The following is a 13,502-nucleotide window of genomic DNA, read 5'->3' on the forward strand; positions in this document are numbered from 1 at the left end:
CAACAAAGTAAAATAATCAAGAAGGTTCAGCGGTTAAAACTAGAAGTGCCCATATGTAATAAGTACTTTTAGTTAATGTGATATCACAATGGACTGAATAGTCTAAGTGAGCCTGAATCTTAATCGGGCTGCCACTTTAACCTAACCTAACCTAACCATCCTCATTGCTACCACTGACTCGTAAGTGACACTTCAACAATCGCCAACTGTGATGGGGGAAGCGTATGAAAATGTATGAAATGTACATGAAAGTATTTTGCCATAACTATTGTTACAATAGTCATTTTATATTTTGTGAAACACCAAGCGCAACTAGTTTCTTATAATTTATTCAAATGTGGAGGTCAAAATTATTTTTTTGTTGAAACTCAAGTTTCTTGATTGAATATCTTTTATTGATTGACAACTCATTTGAAAAATAAAAATTATATTATAACAAAAGCAACTGTGATGAATTTAAATTATAAATGTTTGTAATATTCTTGTGTACCTACACTACTCCCCCTCCAGGAGAACCTAAATTGAAAGTTACCCGCTTCTTATTTTTGCCAATATCACCTTTATTTCCAGATTCAGCCCCCTCCACAATTGCTGGTTCCAACCGATCTATTGAGATGCTCAAATTCTTTCCTTTAATATCTACAACAAAATATTTTTGATTTCTTTCAATTACTTTGTAAGGTCCTTCATATGGGTACTGCAATGCTCTTTTCTGTTCTACACGCACAAACACAAATTTACAACAACTTAAGTCCTTTGGAATATAAACGTTACCGTCTGCTTTCTTATGATGCGATAGATTCGAGTATATATAACGTTCTTTTAGTTGTTTTACATAATCAGAAGTTAATTCGCGCGAACTCGGCACTACAATTTCACCCGGCAATCTTAAATCCTGTAGACCATTTCTGCTGGTGAAGCCTGCAGATCTTCCTTGAAAATAGATCTCAAACCAAGTAATACAACAAGCAGCGCCTCGTACCACTTATCTTTTTTTCCCACTGGCCGCAATGGCCGCTTTTAATTGTCTATGAAATCTTTCCAGTATGCCATTTGCCTGTGATTGGTAAGCAGTAGTTGTTATTCTATGATATCCTAATAAATCAGCCAGTTCAGCGAACACCCTTGACGTAAATTGTTTTCCGCGATCACTGGTTACTTGAAGAGGAACCCCAAAACGGCTGATGTAATTATGAAAAATCGTAGTAGCAACTGTTGCAGCCGTTATATCCCTCAAAGGATATGCTTCCGGCCATCGTGTATGCCTATCGACTACAGTAAGGATGTATTGATGGTTTCTAGATTGTGGCAAAGGTCCTACAATATCAATGTGCACGTGCTCGAATCTCCCTTTCGGAATCTCTATTTTAGTTACCGGTGCGCGTGTATGTCGATGAATCTTTGATTTCTGACAATTTATGCATAATTTTGACCAATTGTTGATTTCCTTACTCATGTTGGGCCAAAAATACCGACTTCCAATAAGCTTTCATGTTGCCCTGATACCCGGATGAGACACTGTAAGCAGTCTATCGAAAACTTCTTTTCTCATATTCAGAGGTACATATGGTCTGGGAGAATTCATTGACGTTTCACACCATAGGTCAATATCCAATCCAATCCAATCTATAGTAATTTTCTTCAAAAACAGACGCTTTTCCCCATCATGCAAAATCGAACTGAGTTCATCGTCCTTTCCTTGTTCTCTATGCAACCGTTTTAGGTTAAGGTCTGTACTCCCAAATGCCACAACCTCAAAACACCTCGAGAGAGTATCAGCTACTAGATTTGATCCTCCCTTTACATAACGTATGTCGATTGTAAATTGTGATATGAATTCAAGGTGTCTAGTTTGTCTCGGACATCGATCCGTCTTTGAGTCCATAGCTTTTACCATAGGTTTATGGTCAGTGTATACTGTGAATGGCTTGCCTTCTAACATATATCGGAAATGATTTAAGTATAGCGAACAGTTCGCGATCAAATGTACTGTACTTACATTCAGAAGGAGATAGCTTCTTTGAAAAGAATGCTAAAGGTTCCACACTATTCCATTTGACTTGCTGCAGAACTCCCCTTATTATACCCTAAACCACATAGTGGTCAGGGTATAATAAGTTTGATCGGCCAAAAAATGTGCCTACCAGAAATATTGATTTTAGACCCCATAAAATATATACCGATCGACTCAGAATCACCTCCTGTGTCGATCTAGCGCTTGGTGTCCGTCCGTCCGTCCGTCCGTCTGTCCATGTGTTTGTTGTTCACAGGATTCCGGTCGCAATTATTAACCGATTTTGATGAAATTTGGTACAGGGCTTGTTTTGGGCACAAGGACGAACGCTATTGAATTTGGAAGAAATCGGATCAAATTTAGATATAGCTCCCATATATATGTATCGCCCGATTTCGACAAATGGGGCCACGTTGCGCTTTTTTTCAAACGGATCGTCACCAAATTTGGCAAAAGGTAATCTTTTCCATCGCCCTTCAAGTCTGCAAAATTTCATCCAAATCGGTTCAGATTTAGATATAGCTCTCATATATATGTATCGCCCGATTTTCCCAAATTTGGCCACAAAACCTTTATTTATCAACCAATCTTACTCAAATTTGGCTAAATATAATCTTCTATAGCACTAACTATATGTGCAAAATATCATCGAAATCGGTTCAGATTTAGCTATAGCTCCCATATATACGTACCGCCCGATTTTTCTAAATTTGGCCATAAACCCTTATTTATCAACCGATCTTACTCAAATTTGGCTAAATGTAATCTTCTATAGCACTTACTATATGTGCAAAAAATCGTCGAAATCGGTTCAGATTTAGATATAGCTCCCATATATATGTATAGCCCGATTTTCCAAAATTTGGCCATAGAACCCTTATTTATTAACCGATCTTACTAAAAGTTGGCTAGATCCAGTCCTCTATAGTACTAACTATATGTGCAAAATTTCATCGAAATCGGTTCAGATGTAGATATAGCTCCCATATATGTATCACCCGATTTTGAAAAATTCGCCCCTAATAACTTTATGTTTGACCATACAGGCCTCATTTCTTAACTGATCTTACTCAAATCTGGCACAAGGTAACCTTTTGTGGTATTAATCAAACCCGCAAAATATTATGCAAATTGGTTCAGATTTAGATATAGCTTTCATATATATACATCACTCGATTTTCCCAAATTTGCCCATAGTACTCTTATTTATTAACCAATGTTACTCAAATTTTGATGTACTAGCCGATCGTACTTATACGTACTTGTAGCTCTTACATAAGAATATTGCTCGATTTTTACAAATTTGTATTTATTACCTACACTAATTTAACGATTTTCTCTTTTTTAATAATGGGCTTAATATTAGTGGCATACTATAGAACATTTTGTCAAAATTGTATTTCTATAGAAATTTTTTTTTTTTGAATTTTTTTCAAAATTTTATTTCTATAGAATTTATTGTCAAAATTTTATTTCTATAAAAAAATTTCTCACAAAAATTTGTTTATATAAACTTTTTCCAAAATTTTATTTTTATAGAGATTTAACAAAAAAGATTACTAATTTGGGTAGAATTCTACCAACTGTGGCAACCGTGGTGGTAATACAAATTTATATTCTAAATTATATACGTTGCATATTCATGTTTTGAGATAATAAAGTTCTTAGAACCATTTTTGTTTTGTAAAATTTTTTAAATTTAACGAAAAATTAGTATGGAAAATTGCTTGGGAATGTATGGGAAAGTAGGGAACTTTTGTTTGTTCTTGTAGGGTAAACCGAACATTTTCCCTGACAACATTGACTATGAGCTATAGTCAGATTGACACAAAGCCCCCATAAACATGTACCCCTTAATTTTCTTAAATATGCAACTGCAGTTGATCTCCCATACCTATATCAATGTTACCCCACAAATGCTTATGATTACTAATTCAGTAAGGGTGGTTTAGGGTATGATATAGTCGGCTCCGCCTGACTTTCTACTTTACTTACTTGTGGCTAACATACGTTTGATGCATCGACGGTTAATGTCAATTTAGCACTTCCATCAAAGTGATGTAACAGTACTTTAGAAGCAAAACTATCTTTGACCCGTTCAAATGCTCGTTTGGCATCCTCGATCCACTCCAAAACCTTCTGTTTCTTTCCTTCATCTTTTACTATCATGGCGTTGATAGGAGAAACGAACTTTGCAAGTCTAGGGATGTATATGTGATAATAATTGACCATACCCATAAATTTGTTTAAGATTTTTACCGTACTCGAGCGAATTGCTGAAACTTTCCTCTCAGCAGGTTTGATTCCCTCATTGGACACATTGTGACCCAAAAATCTACGTTTGTTACTCCAAACGTACACTTTCCAGGTTTAGTGTTCAATCCGTAATCGACCAGTCGTCTAAACACCGCGTCCAAATGGATCAAGTGTTCCATTTCTGTTTCACTAGCGTCAACATATACGAAAACGAAATCAAACTCACCGAGAACTTCGTTAATGAAACTTTGAAAGGTTTGTGAAGAATTCCTGAGACAGAACGGCATTCGAGTAAATTCGAACATCCCAAATGGGGTAGTAATTGCGGTTTTGTGTATATCTTCTTCCGCCATTGGAATTTGGTGGTAGGCGCGCACCAAGTCCAGTTTCGAAAATATACATTTGTCCCTCATATTCATATTAAAATCCTGTATGTGCGGCAAGGGCTCAGTTACACAGTTAAGTCTCCTAAAGTCTCCGCAAGGACGCCAGTCGTCTGGATCGTTTTTTGGAACCAAATGTAAGGGTGAGCAAACACTAGACTTTGATGGTCTGCATATACCAGACATAACCAGAAAGTCAAATTCCTTTCGAGCTATTTTGAACTTCAACGGATCCAATCGCCTGGGTTTCGAATGCGGTAGCGGTCCATTTGTTATTAGTCTGTGAACAGTGGTATGTTTTACCGGAGTCGAATAATCAGGTTCCGATATGAGTAGGGGATACTTCTTTAATAATTCGGTATATTGATTCTCTGCCGAAAATACTTTGGGTAAATTTATAGTGCATAATTGTCCAATAGTGTTCGTAGATATTTTAGTTAACGGATCTAAAAGTGATCGATGTCTTATGTCTACAAGAAGGCCATATTTGTGCAAAAAATCGGCTGCAATTTTAGGTTTTTCAATTGTGGCCAAAAGGAAATTTTCGCCGTAATCCTAAATCAACATTTAAGAGTTTCTTTCCATACGTTGAAATTGATGTACCATTGGCCGCTGTCAAGGTTACATTCGATTTCCTCTTGTTGTTGTTTTGTTAGTTTTGTCGTGGATAAATTGGCGACGTGTGGCCGATATGAGTAAACCGTTGACAGTTGCCGAGACAGCGGGATTAGTTAGTTTTTTGGACTTTGACTACGGCCTGCAAAAGAACAGGGCTCTTCACATTTTTTAGCGTTCTCGCCGTATCTGTAGTGAAATCTACAAAGGCATCCTCTGCTACTGGATCTGGCCCGAGATCGTGAACTGTTTCTAATGAAGCTCGTATGATTTTCGAATCTACCGCGGTTGTAGTGCTGACGTCGGTTGTCGTCTAACTCTCTTCTAATGGAACACATTTCTAAAGATAAGTTTTTGAATTCCTCGCACAATCCGCTAGTCATTTGTGACAGATTCTCGACGACTTTAACCAAGTCCCCTGATGATGGTGATGTAATGGGTTTCCATGGGTTTCTCATCTTCCCGTAGTACATCCCATATATTGTCGGCCAATTGTATTAATTGAGACATATCGGTCAAACTTGAACCAGTCAGTGCAACGCTTAGCATTCTCGGAAGTTTCCTCATCCACAGCTGTCTCAACACGTCTGTACTTAAGTTAGATCACCTATTCTGAATCTGAAAACAACTTATCTAAATTTCTATTTTCGCTGATTGTGTGACGTTCAATTAACTATTGCGTATGTTCTTCTCGACGTAAACAAATTGTCGTGGCACTAGGTTTAATGAATCGGTGGACTTTTTGTCCGGATAAATCTTGATATGTTTGATGTTTTACCCGGGCTCTGCGAGTTCAAAATAATTGTCTACAATTCTTACAATTTCAGCTTCGCAGGGTATTAGTTTGAGGCTTTTGTGAATATTCAGCTTTGCCCGTTTTTTTGTTTTTTTGCGAGTTCAAAATAATTGTCTAGAATTCTTACAATTTCGGCTTCGCTTTGAAAAATTTCGCTAACAGTGACTCCCTTTCGTTGTCCAAACTCTTAATCTCCTGGCAGGATCGCCAGTTGTGGAGGATAAAATTATTTTTTGTTGAAACTCAAGTTTCTTGATTGAATATCTTTTATTGATTGACAACTCATGTGAAAAATAAAAATTATATTATAACAAAAGCAACTGTGATGAATTTAAATTATAAATGTTTGTAATGTTCTTGTGTACCTACACAAATAAAAACGATAATGAAGTGCTGTAAATGTATATTGGTGAACAATTTTTGACTTTCCAAATGGAATGAAGTGATTGTTTTTCAGATATTTTACAGGCACATAATAATTGCACTGATGAGAAAATTTTTTGTAGTAACTTGGCGTGGTACAACTTCTCAATAGTGACGGCGCTTTTCCGACGAGTTTTTGATGTCGTATACGATTGTTTTCGACGTGGTGGGGATTCTCAGTAGTGCCGTCAAATTGGAAAAATGTTGGCAGTGATGTAACTTGCCACTTGTAACTCAACATCTTCCTATTATTAATGAAAAAATTATGTTATATGTGTTGTGATAGTGGTAGAAATGTTATATTTATAAGAATTTATAAATGTTTAATCAAATTAATAAACATCTAAACAATCGTGTTTTACTTGACCACAATGATTCTTTTACAACTATCTTAAAATGCACCTTTTCTGATTGTTTGAAGGGGCTCTTATTGGCGTCGTTCTAAATTTATTACAAAAAGTACCTAATAATTGCACTCATGCGATACTTTTTTGTAGTAACTTCACTGGTAGAAAAATGACAGCACGTGGCCATTACCGTGTGGTATTAACAAATTAATTCGCGCTACCTTTTAATTTTGATACCACATTGTATCAAATCATTTACATCCGGTATCATTATGGTATTAACAATCACACCGCCGTAAGATATGATATGTATCCGTTGCGACCAATTTTAATTGGTCGCCTTGGTAGTTTATTTTTTCATATCGGTTGTAAAGAACTATATTTTGGGATAACATGACTACAGAAAAAAACAAGTAAGGAAAGTCTAAAGGGGGGGGGGTCGACTATATTATACCCTGCACCACTTCGTAGATATAAATTTTCGATACCATATCACATCCGTCAAATGTGTTGGGGGCTATATATAAAGGTTTGTCCCAAATACATACATTTAAATATCACTAGATCTGGACAGAATTTGATAGACTTCTACATAATCTATAGACTCAAAATTTAAGTCGGCTAATGTTCTTGGGCGGAACACAATGTTAGTAAAATATTGCGCCACGGTGTGGCGTAGGGTATAAATATGGGAAACATTTAAATCTGAAGCAATTTTATGGAAACTTCGCAAAACTTTTTTTATGATTATCGCTCGATATATATGTATTTGATGATAAGGAAAATTACAGTCCTTTTTACAAGTTTTCGACTAAGCAGAGGCGATTTTAAAAGGGAAAATGTTGGTATTTTGACCATTTTTGTCGAAATCAGAAAAACATATATATGGGAGCTATATCCAAATCTGAACCGATTTCAACAAATTGGGCACGCATAGCTACAATGCTAATCCTACTCCCTGTGCAAAATTTCAACCAAATCGGAGTAAAAAATTGGCCTCTGTGGTCATATAAGTGTAAATCGGGCGAAAGCTATATATGGGAGCTATATATAAATCTGCACCGATTTCAATCAAATTTGGCACGCATAGCTACAATGCTAAATCTACTCCCTGTGCAAAATTTCAACCAAATTGGGCCAACACTCTGGCTATTAGAACCATATTAGTCCATATCGGGCGAAAGATATATGTGGGAGCTATATCTAAATCTGAACCGGTTTCAATCAAATTTTGCACACTTAACTGCACCACTAATTGTACTCCTAGTGCAAAATTTCAAACAAATTGGGCCAAAACTCTGGCTTCTAGGACCATATTAGTCCATATTGGTCGAAAGATATATATAGAAGCTATATCTAAATCTGAATCGATTTCAACCAAATTTGGCACGCATAGCTACAATGCTAAATCTACTCCCTGTGCAAAATTTCAACCAAATTGGGCCAAAACTCTGGCTTTCAGGACCATATTAGTCCATATCGGGCGAAAGATATATATGGGATATATATCTAAATCTGAACCGATTTCAATCAAAGTTTGCACACTTGACTATACTACTAATTGTACTCCTAGTGCAAAATTTCAACCAAATTCGGCCAAAAATCTGGCTTCTGGGGCCATATAAGTCCATATCGGGCGAAAGATATATATGCACACTTGACTATAAGATTAAGTGTTATGTTTGTACAAAATTTCAAGTAAATCGGTATAAAACTCTGGCTGTTGGGTCCATATTAGTGTATATCGGGCGAAAGATATATATGGGAGCTATATCTAAATCTGAACCGATTTCTTCCAAAATCAATAGGGTTCTATTCTGACCCAAATTAGGAACACGTGCCAAATTGCGATCTAGACTTTGATCACAAAAATGTGTTTACTGACAGACGGACAAAAGACACCATGTGTCTATCTCGTCTCCTTCTGGGTGTTACAAACATATGCACTAACTTATAATACCCTGTTGCACAGTGTGGCGCAGGGTATAATTAATTCTGTGAATATAGCGAAGTATAAGTATAATATTTTTTTAGCAATATTAATGTTCTTTAATTAGATGCGCAAGTGACATACCAAACCCATCCATATACCACAACAGACGGCTTGTGGAATGCAGTGCCTGAGGTGTGACATGGAACTGAATTTGTAGAAAAACTTTGCATGGACAAATGATAAGGTGTATGTATGTATGTTATGTATTAAATGAATTAATGAAACAAAGACTTTTACTTGTGTCTTATTAAACAAAATATTTATTGCCTTAATTAATACTGTGTTTGGTATTATTTGGTAATATCGCACTGTTTATATATCAATACCTTTACGGTATAAATATTAATACCGCTTAGGTTTTGTGTTTAATACCATATTGGTACTTTCTTAATACCGTATTGTTACGAATGTGATATTTCTAGATTTAAGTTTATTTAAATTAGTTTCCGTTAATTTAAATTTCAAATTGTAGTGATAAAATTACGTCATAACTTGTTTGAGTCATTTCTTTACTTTCTAGTACTTTCCTAAACATATTTTGTGTTCTTAGTTTTCCAATCGTTCATTGTAAAAGTAACGCCTTTTGTTTTACTTAATTGTAGTAATATGACCATAATCACTCATGTTATGCCTGCACGAAATCTACCAGATAGTAGAATGCACTAGATTATTAGCAAAGATAACGAGCATAAGCCTAAAAGTATGTGTGCCATATCACATGTACAATAAAGCCCGATAGAAAGTTAAAATATGTGTTTGTATACGTATATTATAGTTTGTATACGTATTTGGTCTCGATCCTTAACATTGACTGTCCGTGCAACGAATCAAACGAGGTTAACAGTCCATCCGATACATCATCTAACATCATTGAATTCAATATTGACATTGCGGAGATTTGGTGTAGTTTAAAACCAGAAAGTAGTTTACATATTTTCACATGTGCTCTCAACTCTCGCATTATTGGGAAATCCTATAATTCGATACAGGTTTTTGTTACCTCTTATTCATTCACAGAATTCGATTCAGAATTTTTGAATGAATCGGAGGATTCTTACCGGTATTGCAGTGGTACGGAGCACGGATTTCCCAAATTTGCCTGAAAATGACCACGACATAAATTTTGCCTGTATATGACCACGTCCGAAATTGCCTGTTATCACCAACGAAATAAGTCATTGAAACATGTGATCATTTTTTCCAAAACGGGTTTAGATAGAAAGTTGATTCGAACGGCACAGATGAGTACTAACCTAGCACAAATTGGCACAATATTCAGTTCGAAAATTTTAAATTTTGACTATTTCTATGTTTCTTCAACTTGATTCTGCTAGGGATACTTCCCTTCTTCAGGATGACATTGACAGACTAGTCGAATGGTGCGCTTCTAATTGTATGGTACTTAATCTTTTAAAGTGTAAGAAGATGACTTTTTCCCGCGGAGCTTGTGAACAGACTGAGTACTGCATTGGGAACTATAAGCTTGAGAATGTGCTGAGATTTAATGATTTAGGCGTTTTGTTGGATTCCCGACTTGATTTCGGTCCTCATATTGAGGAATGTGTGAATAAGGCAATGGGTGTTTTGGGTTTCATTAAGAGATGGTCTAAGGAATTTGTTGATCCTTATTTGACGAAAAGGCTCTTTACGACTCTGGTTAGGCCGATATTGGAGTACGCATGTGTTGTCTGGTCACCAAGTTATCGCTATTATATTGATCGTGTTGAATCTGTCCAGAAGCAGTTTCTTATTTTTGCTTTGAGAGGGCTTGGCTGGAATAATTTATACGACTTGCCTCCTTATTCTAGCCGTCTTTTATTAATTGATCTTCCATCTCTTGAGCGTAGAAGGTTCATGCATGGTATTGTATATCTCACTAAACTAATTAAAGGAGATACTGATTCACACTACCTAACCTCGAAAATTTGCTATAATGTTCCTAATCGCTTAACTAGGAACTTTGTACTCTTAAAGACTGACTTTTGTAGACACAACTATGAATTATTTAATCCGCTTAACGTTTTGTCTAGAAACTATAACTCGGTGTATACATTGTTCTCGTTATCTGAGTTGATTCCTGCCATAAAGGAAATTATACTTAAGTTGGACAATAATGTTGCTGAGCCAAGGGTTGTCGCCTTTTAATTTTCAGGTATACATTGGATCCTGCTTTATTCATCTAACGGCGGGAGTCCCTATAATACGGTGGCACTTACTGGCCTAAAGGCTCGGAGGGCCCTTTCTGACCCATTTCTAAAACACACGATGCGCCCATACTCAGACTTCTGGAACTTTAAGCCTTTTTGGCTCAACGGAGTATATGGAGTCCCTTCTGACCCATTTGTTGATATATGTTGAACCCTATCGAGTTCCGCGGAGCCCTTACTGGCTCAACGGGGTCCCTCCTGACCCATCTCGACTAACTAACTTGGAGTCCCATACTCTGACTTCTGGAACTTTAAGCCTTTTTGGCTCAACGGATTATATGGAGTCCTTTCTGACCCATTTGTTGATATATGTTGAACCCTACCGAGTTCCGCGGAGCCCTTACTGGCTCAACGGGGTCACTCCTGACCCATCTCGACTAACTAACTTGGAGTCCCTTCTGACTCGCTGTGGTCCTTACTGACCTATAGGGTCCCTTCTGGCCCAATTGTAATATAGAATTATATTTAATTGAATTGTTATATTTTGTAATGTCCCGGCTGCTATTAGCCGTGTAAATAAATAAATAAATAAAAAAAATAAAAAATATACAATCTGAACCAATTTTGACTAAATTTGACATGCATAGTTAGAATAATAATTCTGCTATCTATGCAAAATTTCACGTAAATGGGAGTATAATTTTGGCCCCCCTGGTCATATGAGTGCAAATCGGACGGGAGATTTATATGGGAGCCATATCTAAATCTGAACCGATTTCAACCAAATTTGCCACAATTACCTATACTACTAAACGTACTCCTTGTGCGAAATTTGAACCAAATCACGGCAAAACCCTGGATTTTGAGGCCATATAAGTTCAAATCGGACGAAATATATATGGGAGCTATATCTAAATCTGAACCGATTTTGACCATATTTGGCACATACAATAGTACCGTTAAAAGTACCGCTTGTGCAAAATTTGAAGTAAGTCAGGGCAAAACTCTGGCTTTTGAGAGCATATAAGTCCAAATCGGGCGAAAGATATATATGTGAGCTATATCTAAATCTGAACCGATTTTAACAAAATTTGACACACTTAACGATACTATTAAACGTACCCCTTGTGCAAAATTTGAAGCAAATCACGGCAAAACTCTGGCTTTTGTGGCCATATAAGTTCAAATCGGACGAAAAATATATATGGGAGCTATATCTAAATCTGAACCGATTTGGCTGATATTTTGCAAGATTTTCGAGATTCATAAAATATTTGGATGTACGGTATTTCAAGAAAATCGGTTGATAAACACGCTAACTATGACCACATCGGGGATAAATATATATGGCAGCTATATCTAAATCTGAACCGATTTTTTCCAAAACCAATAGCGATTGTCTCTGTCCCAAGAAACGGCCCTCTGCCAAATTTGAGGACGATCGGACTTAAATTGCGAGCTGTACTTTGTGCACAAAATTACATATACAGACAGACGGACGGACGGACAGACAGACGGACATCGCTAAATCGACTCAGAATTTAATTCTAAGCCGATCGGTATACTAAAAGATGGGTCTATAACCACTATTTCTTGGCGTTACATACAAATGCACAAACTTATTATACCCTGTACCACAGTAGTGGTGAAGGGTATAAAAAGCTCGCTTGCCGTAAAAAGTATTTGTGTTTGTTGGTGTATGAATCCTGCAATTTTTATGGAAACTTTTGTAATATTCCTTTTTTATAAATCGGTGCGGTACTTATCTGAAGGCAACTTTTCTATGGGATAAACTTTATTCAATGTATTGCGGACTATTATCAAGTAAATGCTGTTCCCCGTTTTGCAAATTTTGTAGCGTCATACCATTTACCATGTCGATGTTGATATAAATATTTATTTGTTGCAACAACTACCATACGCCCGTCCTATAATTGAACTAAGATTCTATTAGTATACTCAACTTTTGGTTGTACCAACCATTTGTTGATTCCCATGATGTAAATCTCACTATGCTGGAGGTTAGCTCAACAATTTTATGCAGCATAAAACCAAATTTATCGCCATTGGTTATTATAACCAATCGAATGGTTATGGGAATTTCGTTTTGATCCTGTGAACTTTTTTATGGTCGTGTTGGATGTATAATGGGGCAAATAATCAAAACATTGCTCTTGTAACAAAAAATAAGTTACGGACATCATTTCCTCATTGTAATGATCAAATTGCAACCAACCATTTCTCTGGGTGTACGTAAACTTAATTTCAAATCCAAATACAAACAAATCCCAGCTGTACATCTTTCAAACATGAGCAGCCCAAACACTGAATGCGATATGTTGCTCGCTCGTTCTGCACCAAAACGTAATCGAGACTGTTGCAAGGACTCTCATATTGAGAGAATTTCGAAAACCCCACGACTGGCATCTTGTGAATCACCGTTCAAACTAATACAAATAATAGATCGTAAATTTGAACAACTAAAAGAGTATTTAAAAGACTTTTTAAAGGAAATGATAAATGAAATG

At 36.4% G+C, this 13,502-nt stretch overlaps 1 protein-coding gene across 1 annotated transcript; it reads left to right on the forward strand.

Moving 5' to 3' along the window:
- Nucleotides 1–10,252: 10,252 nt before the first annotated feature.
- On the forward strand, nt 10,253–10,972 carry LOC142224659 (uncharacterized protein B0403.1-like). The gene has a single exon (XM_075294441.1). The coding sequence runs from the start codon at nt 10,253–10,255 to the stop codon at nt 10,970–10,972; it is 720 nt and encodes a 239-aa protein (XP_075150556.1).
- The last annotated feature ends 2,530 nt before the right edge of the window (nt 10,973–13,502 follow it).

This window comes from Haematobia irritans, chromosome 2 (genome assembly GCF_050003625.1).
Source record: "Haematobia irritans isolate KBUSLIRL chromosome 2, ASM5000362v1, whole genome shotgun sequence".
Classification (NCBI taxonomy): Eukaryota; Metazoa; Arthropoda; class Insecta; order Diptera; family Muscidae; genus Haematobia; species Haematobia irritans.

What these genes read in the sequence shown, in the direction of transcription:
- LOC142224659 (XM_075294441.1), top strand. Translation starts at nt 10,253, where the DNA reads ATGACTTTTTCCCGCGGAGCTTGTGAACAGACTGAGTACTGCATTGGG.